The sequence below is a fragment of the Erpetoichthys calabaricus genome, chromosome 13 (assembly GCF_900747795.2).
Source record: "Erpetoichthys calabaricus chromosome 13, fErpCal1.3, whole genome shotgun sequence".
Lineage (NCBI taxonomy): Eukaryota > Metazoa > Chordata > Cladistia > Polypteriformes > Polypteridae > Erpetoichthys > Erpetoichthys calabaricus.
The window spans coordinates 66,094,342-66,113,249 of NC_041406.2; the positions used below are offsets into that span (position 1 = coordinate 66,094,342).

Genomic DNA, 18,908 nt, shown 5'->3' on the forward strand with positions numbered 1-18,908 from the left:
CTAACTGCGAGGCAGCAGTGCTACCGCTGCGCCACTTAATCATTATTCCCTAAATTCAATTGTTAAGTTTGTCCTTAAAAGGACAGATTAACAACTGCTTACTCACTAAATAGGGCATTTGAAAAACTGTATGTCCTTAAATGAATGCCCGGTGACAGGAGATGAAGAAGTGAGGCAAACTGGAAGTCAGTAGGCCAAATCAAGATTGATGCCAAACCAGAACACAAGACAAAATTTTGTCAAAAAATGAAGCAAAAGTCTAGAGCTAAAAATGAGTAGGAACAGCAAAATAAGCATAAGAGACGAGGTTGCTACAATCCGTGTACTAGAATAAGACTCATACCGACAGCATCATGTTTTATAGCTATGGGATCATTTTTCCACAGCAGTGTTAAATAATATGGGGGACTCATGAGCAAGGAACACAAAATGGTGACACCCAAAGTGATTTAAAATGCCCACACAAAAATTAAATAACATGTAGGCAGATTTAGTGTTTATTTCACAACCTTATGTGACCAAGGCATTGACACTTTGCATGCAATCATTTTTACTATTTATTATTATGGTAAAAATTGCTGTGACAAAATGTATGTTTATGTTCAGAAAAGATTAACTTTCAGCAAGGGAGTGTAGAATTTCAATATTCACTCTATACTGACAGTCTTGAGTCTGCCATTTCATCCTAACTTCCTTAGGTACAAGGTAGGACATGATCTAAGCCTATCACAATGCACACCCGGTCACAGTAGGGCAATTTCGAGAGTGTGAGTCAGCCTAACCCCTGCATATTTGATGGGTGACATAACACCCAGAATACCTGAGGAGAAGTAGGTGCTTTGAAGGTGTGTGTGTATATATGGATGTGCCATGTAATGCCCCGGTGTACCATCTAAGATTGGTTGTTAACTCAAGCCTGATGCTTCCTGGACTGCTTCTGTATCCCTTAACTGGATTAATCACATTTAATATTGAATGGATGGATGAACTAAAAAGGGTGTGCTTAGTCCATGATTTACAGTGTTTGCCAGTTATACAATCTACATCTATTGGCTATTTATTGGAAATACTGTCTGCACAATTGTTTGTTTGTTTTGTCCTACAACACCATACCCAGTCTTTATAATGTGTTTCCATCCATGTAATTCATTTTTTCATCTTTCTTTCACAGACCACTCTTTCGGGGAAACTCTGATGTTGACCAGCTAGGAAAAGTATTTGAGTAAGTACTTGTTAAATGTATAGATCAACACATTTTTGTGAAATACATGCAATGCACATTACAGGATGTTATCATTATTTAGAAAATAATAAACAAACATTATCGTAAGTGGTCATTAATATCTGCAGCATTACTTCACAATAATTGTATTTGGTCAAGGTTTTACATCTTAAATTGTATAAATTGTTTTTCTCTAACCTTTTGGAAATAATTACAGAAATCTGTAAAGTTGATTAAACCTAAAATTACTATTTTCAAAAAACAAAAAATTTTATATTTGTATGTTACACTTACAAATAAATCCACTTAGTGACAAAAATAAATTCACCCTACAGCAGTGGTTCAATTTTCATAACAGCTATCATACTGAAAAGTCAACACTTGCATTTCATGGACGAGGGGATGAAATAATCTTTAAACCTACATGGTGACTAAATGTGGGGTCTGTTAGTGTCAGGTTTAATCCATGTGATTCACAAGGAAACTAGCTGGCTTCTTCTAAGTCACGTCATGCTTACTGTCATTTGTACATAGTATAATGAATTTCTTGTTTTCTTCACAGAATAGTTACAAAAAGTACAATAAAAAAAACATTATATATATAATCGATATATATATAACATATATTTGTTTTGTGTGTTTGTTCTGCAACCTTTTGACCTGGTGGGAACTATCTGTGAATCTGTTGGCACTAGTGCCAATGGTCCTGTACCATTTGCCAAAATATTCTAAATGTCCTGAACTTGTTCTGTCTGGGAGAGGTCAAGGCTTGGCCAAGTCATATAGCCATTCAAATGTCCATGTTTGGTCACACATGAATCTGTTGTTGTATGATATCAAATTGGCCTCTCACAAAATGTTGTTAAAAAACGTGGCAGGATTTCCTTGTCTCTTTGCCTCTAACAAAGAGAATGGGCTACCAGCAAAGTTAGATATTGCATATCACTAGACACCCACTGCTCTGTCTGTATGCTATTTAAGCAGCAGAGTTCATTGCTAAAAGACAAACAATTGTCATTCTAATGCCATTGCCCCTTTTGTTGCCTTTCTATTAGAAGTGACAATACCGCAATTAGTAGACAGAACAACCTAATTATTAACATCCTTGGTTATTCTTAACTCATGCAAACTAGATCATTGCCTTGGATGCAACTATTTTGTGTTAGAAATTTTATAATGCAATGAAAAACTATTAATCCCACTGTCTGTATTTCTGCTGTATCCCACATTTTTTACAGTGAAACTAATCAGGACCCTGGGTCAGTAATCTGACTTTTTAGCAGTGGTTATCCATCCAAACAAAATATCCAGGAGCAAGGTGTAAATTTTCCTGTCACAAAAAACCCTAGAACAATATTTAAGGGTTTGTGATCCACACTTGCTTCATTTGAAGTGTTCGTCACACTGCCACTGGGCAACAAATATTATACATGAAAGGCAAGTACGGCAAAACCCAATGTTGATTAATGATATGATCATTTTAGATTAACTAAAGTGCACTTAACTGATCCTAAAGAGTCTAGAAACAATATTCCAAGAAAAGATATGTCAAAAGTAGACTTTTGTGCTTACCCATGCTTCATTATGTTAGGACTAATTACTGTATACCAGTGCCTTCCGAAGTAAGAACTTCATAGCAACATGGGAGGTAGCATCTATTATGATGTAACTGGTCTTTCCTTACACCAGTTTGTTACAGATACATTTATTTATGTTACCCAAGAAAGAACGTCTTTCCACAAGCAGAGGTCTTAAGTCTCTAATTAGTTTGTTAAAATCATCTTTAACAATTCAGCACTTTTGGAGACTGTTATGGTTTTATTCCTCAAATACCAAAGAATTTTGCACTTCCTCCAAAGCTCAAATAAAGGCCATAAAAATGTTGATTGCTACAGCGACACCTCATTTAATGACAGATATAGAAATAAAATAAATGGCAAAGCAGTGTGACGGCTGTCATCTCGCAGTCACTGAGCATTATATTGAATTAAAATGTGTGGTATTTTTTCATTTTGTGTCTCTTTTATTTATTACTAGGCTTTTGATTGAATCTAAAAATATGTATTGTGAAAAAATGCTTCAGCAGTACAGAGAACAAAATGGGGAGATATACTTGTTTGTTAAGAAATGGTTGGATTACATGTATTCATTTATTACTGTGATTCGGGGGTTAAATTATGTTCTCAACTCAGAGCACTTTCTAATGATAGTTCTTTCTCCATTCTGCAGTATCTTTGGACTTCCATGTGAGGAAGACTGGCCCAGCGATGTTGGACTTCCAAGAAGTGCATTTGCTGCAAGACCTCAGAGCTGCATTGAAGATTTTGTACCAGACATTGATGAATTAGGAAAGGATCTGTTACTTGTAAGTTTGCATTGATGATTGATTGATGAATGAATGAATGTGGGCTGTATGTGCATGCACGAAAAAAACATGTTAATGTTTTGTATATTATAACGTAGCTAGTAAGTGTAAAAATAAAAAAGAATACTTGTGCTGTTTTTCAAACCTTGATCAGGTATCCTGCATATTTCCCATACAAATACACACCAGAGCACATCCATTGTGCACTTTATTGTGTTTTCTCCACAGGAAAGCTCAGAACAGGGAAAGTTACTGCTGCCAAAACCCCTTTTCTACACTGCTACCCAGTAACTCCCTTATCCTAGTTAGGGATGTGCACTCTTTTGGTGGTGATATTTTTTTCATTAGAGATCTTTATTGAAGTATTAAGTGACAATCAAATGCATGTGGGATCTATAGATGAAACTCTACCAGACAGGATTCAACACTGTTCTTCTTGTGTGAATGGCCTGAATTTCGCTGAAAGTGAAATGTAATTTATTTGCAAATATTTTTGGAAAGTCAAATCAGTTTTGCTGCAGATTCAGTTTGTGCAAATTGTTTTGTTCATCACTGATGTTTAGCATGAAGGTGTATGGCATCTATTTAGTTAATTGTGTTAAGGCAGAACAAGAACGTCTTATTGTTAAAGGTTCATTTTGCCATTCTCAACGACTCCAACCTACATCTACCTGAATACACAGTGTTTCTCTGGCCTGTAGTTTGGTTACTGTTTGTCTAATAACTTCCTTTGCCAACCCTGTTAAAACGTATAAAATGTATGTTTATTTATTTATTTATTTATTTATTTATAAAGAACTTTAAAAACAACATCAAGGCTGACCAAAGTGCTATACAATAAAAAAACCAACATATCAGACAAACAATAACCATAGGGTAAAAGAAACAGAAACACATAAACACATAAGAGCTGAAGAGATTCAAAATAAAAAGTACAGATAGTCAACATATCATACTGGGTTAAAGGCCAGGGAGTAAAAGTGTGTTTTTAAATAATACTTAAAGACAGCAAGTGAAGGAGCCTGCCTAACGTGCAACAGCAAATTGTTCCAGAATTTTGGAGCTGCAACTGAAAAAGCGCAATCACCTCGGAGTTTGCATCGTGCCTTGGAAACACGTAAAAGCATCTGGTCTGCTGACCTCAGAGAGCGAGACGGTACACATGGGTGCAGCAGTTCCGACAAATAAAATGGGGTACAACCATTAACATTAGAATTACCAGAGCCTACGAAAAAACTCGTAGATCCGTCCCACCTTAAAGCGCGTCTTAAATCCGTTTGCACCTCTCCGCCAGAGTCTTTTGTCATCTAAATGTGCTGATAAACACAAGCTACTAGCAGCCAGCTATTCCATCCCCCCACCGACTTAGAACGAACTTCTCCTAGCTCATGCCTTGCCTTGATTTGATTATCTGGGATTCGCAAAACTTTTGCCTCGGTTCACGACCACACACTCGGTATACGAACAAGCCAGTTTCCCTTTCGGTTTGTGCGCGCTGATGATTTCCGCACGTGTTGCATTGTTCTCAGTCAGAAGTGAACTGCTGAACTGCTGCAATGTAAGAGAGAGAGAGAGAGAGCAGGCAGGCTCGTGTGCTGATGAGAGAGAGAGAGAGAGAGAGAGAGAGCGCGTGCAGCTGAGAGCGAGCCTGTACGTGCAGCTGAGCAGGGAGCCTGGGTGTTTGTCAGTGTTATTCAATGTTTTTACATTAGTTTACTATTACACTGTGCATTCTATGGTGTAATGAACTATATTTGTGCTTAAAAATATTTTTAAAAATATATTTACATTCAGTTCGTATGGTCTGGAACGGATTAATTGTATTTACATACAATCCTATGGGGGAAATTGCTTCGGTTCACAACCAATTCGGTTTACGACCAGAGGTTTGGAACGAATTATGGTCGTGATCCGAGGTTCCACTGTACAAGGATCTTAAAATGGATTCGAAAACGAACTGGAAGCCAGTGAAGGGAAGCCAAAATAGGGGTAACGTGCTCATACTTTCTTGTGCCAGTTAAAAATCGAGCAGCAGCATTTTGCACCAGCTGTAAGCGAGCAATGGAGGCCTGGCTAATTCCAAAAAGAAGCGCATTGCAGTAATCTAGATGAGAGGTTATAAAAGCATGTATCACTGTTTCAAGGTTGCGTTTAGACAAAACAGGCTTGATTTTTGACAGCCGCCGCAACTGGAAGAAGCAAGATTTTACCAGTGTGTTCACATGGCTATCAAGTTATATATACCAATAAATACATTTCCAGAAATAGTACACATAAAATATATGTAAATAAGTGAGGGGTCATTTTTATTATGCATGAAATGTTGCTCATTACCATTTTTCAGTTTTTTGTTCCTTTCCAGATATCTTTGTTGATGAAGAGCAGACTTTCACATACTCATTTAGAGGCAAGAAAGACTCGAATGGGGCCAGCCTGAATGTGATCATTAGTGTCGTTAAATTCTGTGAATGTTTACATTCTTTTTGAAGCAGAGTATTTTTTTTTCTAAATGTGTATTGTTTTACTTTGAATATACTTCTTCATGTGGCACAGCTTAACATTCCACTCAGAATGATTTCTTGCTGTGTGCTACCTGCTGAGGCCGAGCCTCCCTTGCAACCACAGTTGAAATGAAGTCTTTGCACATGTTAGTGTTGGTTTAATAAAATTATTTTACACTTCCATCAATTTCATTATTTTTATGTAAATGTCTCTTTTCTTTTCTTTGTAGAAATTTTTGACGTTCAATCCAAAAAAGAGGATATCTGCCTATGAGGCTTTAGAACATCCATACTTTCAAGACTTGGAAAGTTACAAGAAGTTGTACTCACAAAACTCTACCAGTCAGTCATCTTCTGAGAAGAATGCTGCTTAAAGTGGAGGTTCTTTCAGATGAAAGAAGCATGTGCTTTTCCTGGAGGTTTATAGAAAATGATTGTTTGACCAGAGGAAAATGCTCCAAATGTGCTTGTTTAACTAAAAAATGTCTACCACACAATCCCATGCTGCTTTTCATACAATGTCAGAAGTCTCAAGGGAGGTGCTGTTGTTTTGTTTTAACATCAACGCAAACCCCACTGCAGCTCACATTTTGCCTGGAATTTTTCTGGAGTTAAGAAGCTGCTCTCACAAAACACAACTGCCACTTGGTTCCACAGACGAAAGCTGCCAACCTGCTTCTGGATGTATAATCATGATCACTGCCAGTATTTCCCAACATCCTTGCAGTGGCAGCTGCTGAAATTCTGCTTGGTACCGTTTACTTGCATTTGGCACTAAATAACTGGGTTTATATGAATTTAATTTAATATTATCTTTTTTATGTTCAAGCATAATATGCAGAAATAATTGCTGCAAAAAATTTAAATATTCGTGATGTTAAAATGTGCCATTTTGTTATTTAAAAAAAGAGGACAAGGTTTCCTAATTGTGGAGGTCAGAGAAGTTGCATTTTTCATTATAAGTGAAATATGAATGAATGTGAATTGTGTTCAGTAAAAACATAAAGGTAGTATATCACAAAATCTTAACAGTAAAGAAAAATACATCTCAAAGCAATTTGATATGTAAAAGAAATAGACAATATATAAGCATACATTTAGTTACTCTCTATAAAGGCTCAAAACAGATGTGGTTCACCAATAGTAGTACACAGTCGTTATACTAGAAATGAATTTAAGCACAAGTAGTCCATGTCAAGCTCTTTGTAGGAATAACAGACATACAGCTATGATAAATAGCTGTCTACATATAACATTTCCATATTATTTTTCTCTTAATTTATTCTTTAAAAATTAAAAGATATTGCTAATGCACTTCATATTTCTTTGGACACATTTTGCACCTTGAATAGTTTTTGGGTTATATGCTGAAATGAAAAATGCATCATGATGTCTACTAGTACTGAATGATTGGGTGTCAGAAAATTTCATATGCTGTTATGCAATTTTTTTTTTTTTCGGGCCACATTCTGACCTTTCTGTTGAAAACTGTGCTTTTCATGAATTACTTGATGGATTTTATTTATAATTAAGGTAAAATCAATCAGTAGTAGTTCTAATATTTTACAATTACTTTTTTTGTGACTGGAGCATATTTGATGACTGCCATAGATAATATTTTCTGTCAATTTCAGAACAACAATTTTAACAAATTTTTCCTTAACAATTGTTTGATGTGGCCTTTACCAAAGAAAAGATTGTTTTTCATTCGAAAAAACTCTTTGCTTATTTAAAGTATCTGACCACAGTAACGTGTTATAAATGTGTGCTGTACTTAGTGCGGGCTGTAGAAGCCAAATTGGCATTTAGTTTTTCTCACAAGAAGTTTGACCTAATGATGGAGAAGGTCATGATATGCCTTCAGAACTTAAATGAAAATACTCACAAAACTCTTAATATATTATTAACAATATGCTGCCAGTTCACCAAAGTGCCAATTAACTGGTTAGGTTTGCTTTATGAATGATCAAATTAGCCTGCCACACAACAGTTCAGCATTACTGATGCTTTGTTTAGGTTAAATATGATATCAAACCAGGTCTTACACTTGCAAATAATCAAGAGCATAAAGTTTTATGTCACTTAGGCGCAATTTTAAACTATGTGGACAGACTTCTTGTCAGTCCTCCATGTTGATGGTACTTTAGATATGGGCAAATGGGTGAACGGACTGATGGGAGGCTGCCCTTCCTTTTTTAACATTTTGTCTAGAAACATATGTGGTTTAATGTGGTCTAGCTTTATATTGTTTGTGTGCAACTTTAAGTGTGTTGTTTTCCTAAATGGATTTTCTGTGTGTTCTTTGTATAAGAGTCTCGGTGGAGCCTTGAAAGTGAGTGGAAGTACTGTCAAGAGGCAGTTCATTGACTTTTTACTTTTTTTTTTACTTAAGAATGTGCATTTTTTAGTATGGTAGAACCTTAAATTGTTTTGTCTGCAGCTACAGGCTTATCTTAGGGAGATTTGTGTTGAATGATCAGTGCAACACTGCCATTGCTTGGTAAATGTGAGAATAAAAGCTTTTGAGCATTCTTACACATCTTAAAGCAAAAATTACTGTTACGTATCTCATATACTAAAATATTCAGCTTTGAAGTAAGGGCCATATTTTTGGTGACTTTGTGTATTGTACATAATGTATATAAAACTGACTTTTACTGTCTCCTTATAATCCAGCATATCTGATAGCTCAAGACCACCGTGCCTGTGCTGGTCACATTGAAGCCGATACTCAAGACTATATGAGTACCAGCTAAGCTTTCCATAGGGTCCTCTGTACAGCAGGTGCTACCCTACTATCATCATTGTTAGAATGATGTTGGAAAAGATCAAAGAAATGCTGCTGCTGAAACTACATATGTTTAATTTAAATGCAAAGGTCATGTATTCTTTCCACATGTTTACATTTTGTGAAATTGACGCTAATGTTGTTTTATACCCTATAGCAGTGCACTTGCTTCTGGGATATCCAACATGATAGTCATATTATTAAGGAATGATGACAGTGGTTTGATGTCAAAACAAGGACGTTTTGCCAAGAATAATGATCTAACCAGAATGGTGTTGTGTGTTTCAAAACATTTCACAGTCATCAGGACATTGAAAATGTTAAAAGAATACTCTACCCAAAAATGATATTTTTTGTTTGTTACCTACACAATGTATTTTGTACTGGTGACCAAGAAAAATTTTTAATGTTATGTTTTCCTGTAGATAGAACGGGGCCTAATGGTGACTAGTGCTGATCTACAGCAAACAATGTCAAAAACATCCATGAAGCGAGTCATGTCACGTAATCCACACATCAAGTCGTTGAAGACAGTACTCTAAAGGATTGAAATAGGCAAGTCTTCAATTCTGAAGATTTACCTCATGTTAAGGGGATTCCTGTTTCTGGATTACTTTCATTATCGAGAATTATTTATTTAACAATATTTTAGCAAAAAATTACTTTTTGTGTGTATTATTTTGTGGGTATTTTGGGTGGAGCATTCCTTTAAAAGAAAGATACATTCCACAGGTTCTTAGCTAAAGGTTTTAATTTGATTAAGTATACAGAAGTGAAGACAGGCATATACCAATTTTATGGATTTGTGCTGTCAAAAGGCATTTGGGACTCAGCTATGCATATCTTGTAAAAGATCCATTCAGTATGCAGGTTTAATAGTTGTGTCCATCACATTGGTGACAGGAGTTTCCACCCTGGTTTTGAATTATTTGACCTTGCATAATGTTTAGCCTGTGGTCAGCTCAGCAGCAGACCCGAACAGCGGGTGAACTTTAGTGAGAAGTGAAAAGTCTAAGTTTAATTGCAGGTGTGGATAGAAATGGAAGAACTTTGCAATTTCACCAGTCCTATATTTTCTGTTGTTTTATGAATTTTAACAACAGCTTACCGTGCTTTCTTTGAACAATAGTGACTTGCAAGCATTTCAAGATCTTCTATAGTGCTATCTATCCATGTTGTGTTCTGTCTTTCTCATTTGTCTTTACCAACATCAGCACTATATTTGTGAAGTATCTTTTCTCATGATGTGAGTGTAATATTTTAGCTTTGTTATAGATTACTACAGTGGGCTTTGGGTTTGACCTGTTCTATGATCAACTAGTTTATAAATTTTACTTACTAGCCTGCAACAGGACAGTTCCGATTAATCAGTGATGTTTCACGGTGCATTCTTGAAGGTCCAGACTTTACACCCATGTGTTGCTATTTGTTAAACCATTGCTTTACCAATTGTTAATGCAGCATTTCTTGAATTCATTGTTATTTCCATATAACTTAATGGATTTTGTAATGTTCAGAACTGTGCACACTTGCAAAGCGCCTGCATCAGTGAAGTTACAGAGGGATTCTCAAGCATTGCTTACTACCTTTAGTGTAGACGTTAAGATGAACAGAAATTAAATTTTTTAGAACTTAACTGACCCAAAGCATGAACACAAACAAAATCTGATCCTGGCGATTAATAAAACTGCATTTGATACAGTAATATAACTTGAAATTAATTTAAGTTGTATGTATAATATGCAGTTTTATGGGTGTCAAAATATGGGAATTTCAGGTAAAGTTGACTTGACTGTAGCTCTGTGTTGCATAGCCTCATACTGTATATGGTTACAATGTTGAGATGTTTGATGGAGAGCATACAGTAGCAGTAGGCAACTGTCATCAGGTGACACACAGTTTTCAGACACTTTTAAGCCTCCTTATTTAGAGGGGCTCCTTCCTTCCTTTTTATTGAGACCACTCAGCCAACATTATTTATTTAATTTTTATTTAGAGGTTTATCAGTGTACTTTATTTAAATTTCTCGAACACAAAAAAAGAAGGAAGACCGAGCCTAACAGACCTTTAACTGCTGCTGTCTAACAGTTATTTAGAAGACCGAGTCTAACAGACCTTTAACTGCTGCTGTCTAACAGTTATTTAAGACAGATATTCTAAGGGTATTTTTTTTAATTTATCGCAGCAGAAACAGTAGTTCTCAAAATGATAAGTAAGCGTCAAAAGTGGCAAAAAGTAGCAAGAGACTAAAAAAAACACTTTTACATCTGATGCGGTCTTATGGCTCTAGAGACCAGGTTTCAGTTCCCCGCATTGGTTTCTCCCTGTATGGAGTTTTCAGGTTCTTCCATCTTCCGAATGAAAATTCCTGTTTTTAACTACACTATGAAGAGTCTTAGGTTGACATGTCCCTTTTTCAGTGAGTGTTCTCTGTGATAGACTGGTGTCCTGTGCAGAGTTGGTTCATGTCTCATGCCAAATGTTACTTTTGATCTTCTGTGACCATGTTACACTGCAGATGTATGTGAAGAGTGGCCATTATGGGATTTACTGTATCTAACACATGTTCCCAGTTTATAGTTAAAGTAGCGGTTCAGAACAACATAAAACGGTGCCAAGATGTTCTAGTGGTTTTCTGCAAATGCATTTCTGTTGAGAGTAGTGTGTTCAACAGAGAAAAAAGAAGCATCTGAACTAGAAGCCACCAGGTTACAGGATTGTATTTTGCTTGTTTCCCAGGGAAACAGTTTGGTTACAGTGTAAATAATGAGTATAAAAGTGGAAGGAAAGCTGATATTTCTGTCATGATTAGGATAACATTTGTCTTAAAGTATCCACTGGCTCATTTTCCATTTACCTTAACAGAAATTCCACACATTCTCACTATGAAGTCAATTTTTGAATGGAGAATGTTGTCTCTTGTTTCTGTTGAATGTATTTTAGAAGTTGATTTATATGCTTCATTTGACCAACAAATAAGGCCTCTGTGTACTGTAAAACACTTTTGAGGCATTAAGTAAACAGTACTAATATAGGGCAGGGCAGTGGAGCAGTAGCTAGTATTACAGTCTTAGTGACCTGATTGAGCTCTCAGCATGGTCAACAGTCATGTGGAGTTTGCACATTCTCCACATGTTTATGAGGCTTCTGAGAAAAACGATCAGAAAATGGATGTGCAGATGTCTGTGAAGTTAGTCCCTTTTGAGATCTACTGTAGCTAACACCCAGCTTGTATCTGAAGTAGCAGTTCAGAGCAGCAGTATGTAGCAGTTCACAAGTATTTCACTATCCTTGTGCATTTCAAGGATGTACAGGTTAGGTTCATCATCAAAGATACATTGGCCTGGCATGAGCTTGACTGTGAATGTTTGCATGGGTGAACTCTGTGTTGCTCTGGCTTTCCTATACAGGATTTGTTTCTACTTGTATGTCATGCTCTGGCATTCCAAAAAGCTGTCACAGTAAGCATCAGATAATGCATGGGATGATGTACTTGAATCCAAAAATCACACACCTTAAAAGATTGTTGTGCAGAAAGCAAATAAATGGACTTATGTTCAAAGTGAATTTAAGACGACAGTAAGTCGTCTGGTAAGTTCTTTGCTTCCTGCCTGTCAAAAGAAAAGCTACAGAATATAGAATTCATTGTTACATGTATTTTTATTTCCTTGAAGCATTTTTACATTTGAATTATATTAGAAAACTAGTTAAATACATGAAAGGACAAGTACTTTAGATGCAGCTAATTCATATTAGCAAATATGATAATATATATAATGATTTTCTAGCCAACGAGACAAGTTGAAGTAATATAGAAAGCTTAGTGTAGAGTTGTCGAAAACAAGGATTTTGCAAGTTGCTTTTAGGTCGAGAGAGAGAGAGAGAACAGGAGCTCTCTGAAAATGTTAAGTGTTTGAGTGTTTCTCTGCAAACGTGCCATTAGCGGGTAAGCAGTTTTATGAAAGTTGTTAGATGCTTGATGTGAGAGAGACCGGGATGGTCTGATAAGAAAAGGGCTTAGCCGATCCAGGCCGGGCAGATACGTGTTCTGTACTCAACAAGGTCTCAGAGAGCCTAGGTTTTGCTTGTGCTTTTTTATCAGTTTCTTTTTGCTCAGGTTGTCTACTTTCTTTGTTTTATTTTTAAATTCCTTTTGTCCTGCTGTTTTTTTTTTTCCTCCTGAATAGTTCAGCTTATTTGTCCCACTCTAAAAAAATACAGTTTGCTTTTGTTAGAGGACTTTTCCAGAGAAGAACTATATGACTCCAGTGTAATAAATGAATGCATTACCAGTACTTGATGATGAGACGTCTGCCCTATATTTCTGTGGGAAATTATTAATGAGCTCAAAGATGATTCTCATGTATTCCATTTCTGCTGTTTCCAAGCAGTGAATAGTAATGAAGTGTGTTTGTTTTGTTGTATCCTAAAAGAAACTTTATGATTAATTTTGAATTCTGTACAAAGCAGTTCACACTCACCTGGCTGGTTTTCTTTATTTTATCATGAACTTTGCTTTTCATGGAAATCGTAAATCTGCATTTAAAAACAATGATACAAGAAATGGCAAAAAAGTTTGCAGTACACTAGATAAATAGCTATGTATGGGAATAAAACATGACCCGAATTGATGGGTTTGTGCTCAATTTTTAATCTGTTTTAGTATCACATTATACATCCCTCCTTCCTTGTTTCATTTTCTCACTTGTAGTTTACTTATTCATGCAGGCATCAAAGTCGTTTTTGCAAGTGAAAGCTAGGTTGGCGCTGCAGAACAGGGGACCATATTGATTTAAGAATAATGTCTAATAAACACACTTGTTTTGTTCACTCAACCTCGAGTAAAATACAGTCACCCCACAAAATGGTAACTGATTGAGAAGGGACCCCTTCATTTGAAATTTGCTGTAACAGTGTGGCTATGTTTGAGGAGGTGAGCTCAAAGAGTACCATGTTGTGCACAGTCCAGTGTCTGTCTTTCTATGTTAGTTGACATCTAGTTCTGGCACAATATGTTTATAATAATGATCGTTTATGGGCTGGCAAAACATATTTAACATTCTAGGCTTAGCATGTCCTTTACAAATGGTATTGGAACATGTATGTAAATAAAAGAGTTCATACAGCACACCTTCACTGAATAACAGAGTCATCCTCAGAGCTGAAGAGCAAAATCCAACTCTCGGTCACTTAGTTCATCAAAGTCAACTTAAAATGAAACAGCGTTTTAATTCTGTTGCCTGACTTTTGTAGATTCTCATAAATTGAGCATTTCTTTTGTATATAGACAGGGAGGGGGTTTGGTGTTATTTAATGTCGTATTACTGCTCTACATAAATGAGTATCTGCAGTTATCTTGAAAGTGGAATTTCGGAAATATAGCTCTGTAATTCTTCTATGCAAGGTTTATCATGATGCATGTTACTGTTTTTTGTCTTAATGAATTTTACTGGAAACTAATTGCACACTTTTTTTTCTGTATAATGACATTTCATTGGCAGCTACTTGATTTATTTTTAACAAACTGATCTTAGGAAGGGTGTTAATTAAAGGGAATATTTACTTACAACTTACATATTGAGGCTGGCAGAGTGTATGCATATGCAGTAAACACACTAGATCCTCAGTAACTCTTCACTGATCATTGTCACCTTTTTGACATGTAGTGTTTCTTTTCCAAGTGCTATAAAATGGCGTAATGGTAAACGGTGTTGCCTCACACCTTCCTTCTCTGCCCTGTCACATGTGTACAGAGTTTGCATGTTCTGTCTTTGCACATTTGCTCTGGTTATTTATCCCATAGATGTGCAGGTGTGCTTATCGTTGTTAAGTGTACACTGACTCCGAGTGAGTGTGTGTGTGTGAATGTGCCGCTGTCTACTTTTGTCCCGTTCAATAGTGGCTTCTGCCTTGCACTAAGTGCTGCTGTGTTTCTTTTCTATAAATTCTCCTCCATCCTAATGCCATTGTATTTTGTCGCAGGAACTTCACTGGATTTCAAGAGGTCAGCCATGAACACATGTGACATAAAATTACATTCACATTTTATTTGCCATTATGGACCAATTGTTGTTTTATTCCTTTAGGGCAAATTGTTTGTTTCTGTTGCCTAAAGACTGAGACAGTATTCTTTAAACCATAAAGTGTGTTTGTTCATTCTATGTCTCTAACCGCTAAACTAGCCATTTAACTATGTTGCCCTCCAAGTGTATGAAAAATATAAGGACATTTAATATAGTCGTGCACTTGTAAGACACGTTGTGGTGGTTTTCCCTAAAGGAGGCGGCTGGATAACATTCAGGCTCTTATGTTGGTGAAACATTCATGACAACTTTACAAGCTCAGCAGCTTCTGCAATGACATATCACTCCATGTAAAAACTAACAGACACATGTAATGTTGTGGACAGAGGGTCAGCAGTCTGGAGGCCGTGGCCAGGATGGGGCTTTGACTTTAGGAGTTTTCCTGCCTCCAGTGTTTGTCAATATGCAAATTAGACAGTATGCTGGCACATAGCAATACTTTGTCATGTTGTCTGTATCAAGTAAAGGCCCTGGTTTATGGGTGTCATTTATTTAAAATGGTCTTAATAATGTGCTCATTAGTATTTTAAAATAACAAATCTTTATTATTTTTAAAAATATGGTATATGTTGACAGGTATTACACGGTAATATATGTTTTGCGAATAGTTTTGTGTTTTAAGTCAAAATTGCTTACATTGAATTATGAGTCTAGCGTACTCTTTATTGGCTTCACGTTCAACATTTCTTTCTTCTGTAAAAGCTGCGTCTGACATGGTAAATTTTTTAAAAAAGGGGGTAGGCTTTATAAATTCAATGTCTTTAGCTGGAAAGGAACACCTAGAAATTAATAATAAATGGCTGGTTCTGAGACAGCTTTAAAGGGTATTCCAATTAAAAGAAAATGAATAAACTGATGTCCAAGGTATTTTTAGTTTTTTGGATATTCTTCACAAAGTGATTAACATTGCTACCAACACCTGAGACCCAAATGGTTCACAACGAAGCAGAGATCTAATTAAATCTCCACTCTAAATTGTCCAAGTGTGAAGGCGTGTTCAAGGGTGCTTCACTGTTAGCCATCGACCGGACTGTTGTGAATGTGTCCTGTGAAAGGCTTCTGTTTGCGTTAATCCTCGCTTTGCATGTGTCTGCTTGTTGTGATCCTATATTGGAAACAGGAAGTTCAGAAAATAAATGCAGTAGAAACAGGAAGTTGAGAAAGTTTTGTTTTCAGCTACTTCCTATCTGACAGAATTTCCGTGTTAATTAGATCCATTGTCTTTCTTTTTCTGTGAGTGTTTCCCTCATTTAGATGTGGCAGTTTACTGTCATTTTAGAGCATTATTCAGGCAGTCACAAGCAGGATAACAATGAAATGTGAACTGAATTCCAAAGGTATTTGAATTCTCTTCTTCATTATTAACTCCTGTTAGGTTAGAATAATCGCAGGCGAGCCTCCTGTGGATTAGACGGAAAAGCAGAAGTTGGTCAAAATGCAATATTTGAATTCTAAATCACTGTATTTAACATGTTGAATAGTAATTACGACATGTCATTGATGATGCAAAATTTCTTTTTCAAGTTGCAGGATTAGTTGCTGCTAATTATAAAAGTGTGGCTAAGGCTGCGGTCAAAGGTGCTTCTTGTCACTGCTCTCATTCAAACAGGTAGAGATGTCCACTAGGAATAAATCACATTTACAAGACAAGAAACTCTAATCTTTCTCCTTTGCTTTGTACATTACATGGTGACCAGCTTGGTCGCAGGAGCAATGAAAGTTTGTCGACCAAACATTACAAAATGAAAAAGAAATAAAATGATTTACAAAAAACGTGCCAAGCAGACTGTGACGTCGGACACCAGCAAAGTAATATGGGTGAAGATGATAACTTTGCATATTAACTAATAAATTCTTCATCAAGTTGCGACCTTCCAAACTAGTAAGATTAGCAGAGGTCATTGTGAGCTGCCTTGAATCGTCACTGTTATGCTGTCTCTGTGAATAATATCTTTTAACATTTTGTTCCTCACCATTTGTGAGATATTAGCGTGAGAAATGTATTTTCAATCATTTTTTATATGATAAGCACACAAGAGCCCATATACAGTACATTTCAGTTTGTCTGCAATCAAAGAGAAAGAATGCGGTTGTTGATGTTACGGTATGACTGGTCTGTCTTCGGTTCCCAATCTGTAAAAAGGCCTAAAATGTTACACTCTCTGGGCGCTCATTTCCCAGAATGACAGCAGGAGCACAAATGTAGAGGTGTGCTCTTTGATTCAGTGCCATAAAGTATTGCTGTTGAAATCTTCAGCATAACAATTCCTACGTCATAAATGAAAGCCTGTGTTTTGGTGCTACAGTATGTGTGACAAAATTCTTCTTCTGGGAAACAGGAAATGTGGATTTTTGTTTATCATATTTCCTGTCTTTCCTCATTTAGCAATAAGCTTATTTGAGTGGGCACAGTAACCGTAAATATACAAGCAGAAGTGTGATTTTAATACTGTTATTTAATTTACTTTCTGCATGAGGTTTTGTTACTTTTTTATTGCAGTACGCAAATATTATCTGCTCAGCCACCGTTCTGTTCTAGTGATTTAACTGCCTTTAAAATATTTCTGCTGGAATAACTGTATCATAATTTAAAGTAGAACTGTGGCTGCAGGGCCTAAAGAGGCCAGTGGTTGGTCTCTCATGTATCTTGTTGACGGCAGGTTCGATTTTTTGCTGCCCTAACTTTGTTGCCATGTACTGTAACACAAACCCATCTAGCGCTCGTCGCTGTTCAAGTAGACGCTCGGTGTGTCCGCGGAATGTCAGTCAGTCGTTTTCTAACCCACTTAGTCCTGAACGGGGTTGTTTTCCTTAGGACACTTTTTTGAATACTCGTATCTGGAATATAAAGAGTTGCAAGTATAACTAGTTCTTTTTCAATGGTGCCTATTTTAACAGTCTAGATGGTTTCATCTGCTAAGTATATATCTCATATCACAAAAATGTAGAATGTTCTTTTAAGGTTGTGTGTGGTTAACATTTTTTGTTGATTATTTTGCCCCGTCATGCTGCTAATTTAATGTCCTGCTCTGTTTAACGCCATATCTGATGTTAGCGTTCACGCAGAAGGTATGGTAAACGAGTACCAGTGATGAAGCTGCTTCACTTGAGCGGATGTGTGCTACATTTTGGGCTTATGTCTCCTAGCTCCAACTGCTTTACATTTTTATTTTTATAAAATAAACAGTTTAGTGTGTAAAAGCTGTGTGGTGTTGTCATTGAAATTTACAGACTTTGATGAAATGAAATTTAGCCTACTGAGACGTCCATCTATATGAATCATGAATTTATGTTAAGTAAAAAGTCTAAAGTTTAAAGCAGTTTTTGAATGTGTCATCCTCAGCACAGCAGCCTTAAGATTGTGTTGATTGTTCCCAAGAGATGCTCAAATGCAAATACCTGAAACGTTCTACAAATCCAAAACTAATTCCCAGTTTAACAGCCCCACTGACCCAAGAGCCCAACAGAGTGAAATTTCAGTTTGCATTGCCCATGAGGAGAGTCAAATAACATCCATTGTGGGTCTTCCATGATGTTGTGGATGTTCTGTGACTTACATCATCCCTGTTGCAGTGATGGGTGCAGTGTGTAGGGCTAGCTGAGTTTTCCCATCTTTCTCAGTTTTAAAATCGAATACGTGACATGGTGGGCTACACGTATTTACATGACTACTGCCAGACGTATGGGAGGAATTCCTGCTTCTCCTCATCTTTTTTCAAGAGCTAGCTGCCTCTGGGCCTGGGCCTTGTAAATTAAAGGAGATGAACCCAAAAGACATTGTGATATACAGCCAGATAGCAACGTTTTGCTTGTTTCCTCTTTAATTCTGTGCCTGATATTTCACTTGTGCCACAGCTTATTATTGTGTTGTAGATAGTCACACAGTTGATAAAGCATGAGCAGAGACAATGGCACCGTCAAGGTGATAGACTTCCCCTTGGGAGAGCAA

The 18,908-nt window shown here is 36.6% G+C and overlaps 1 protein-coding gene across 2 annotated transcripts in view; it reads left to right on the top strand.

The window, feature by feature from the left end:
• cdk6 (cyclin-dependent kinase 6) overlaps window positions 1-18,160 on the top strand; it is a 195,291-nt gene extending 177,131 nt beyond the window's left edge. For both annotated transcript variants that reach the window (XM_051935520.1, XM_028817095.2), the window contains exons 6-8: window positions 1,172-1,222; window positions 3,452-3,587; window positions 6,319-18,160. In XM_051935520.1, coding sequence (XP_051791480.1) covers window positions 1,172-1,222; window positions 3,452-3,587; window positions 6,319-6,462 — 331 coding nt within the window. In that variant the 3' untranslated portion in view covers window positions 6,463-18,160. The remainder of the gene's footprint in view (window positions 1-1,171; window positions 1,223-3,451; window positions 3,588-6,318) is intronic.
• Window positions 18,161-18,908: the final 748 nt, after the last annotated feature.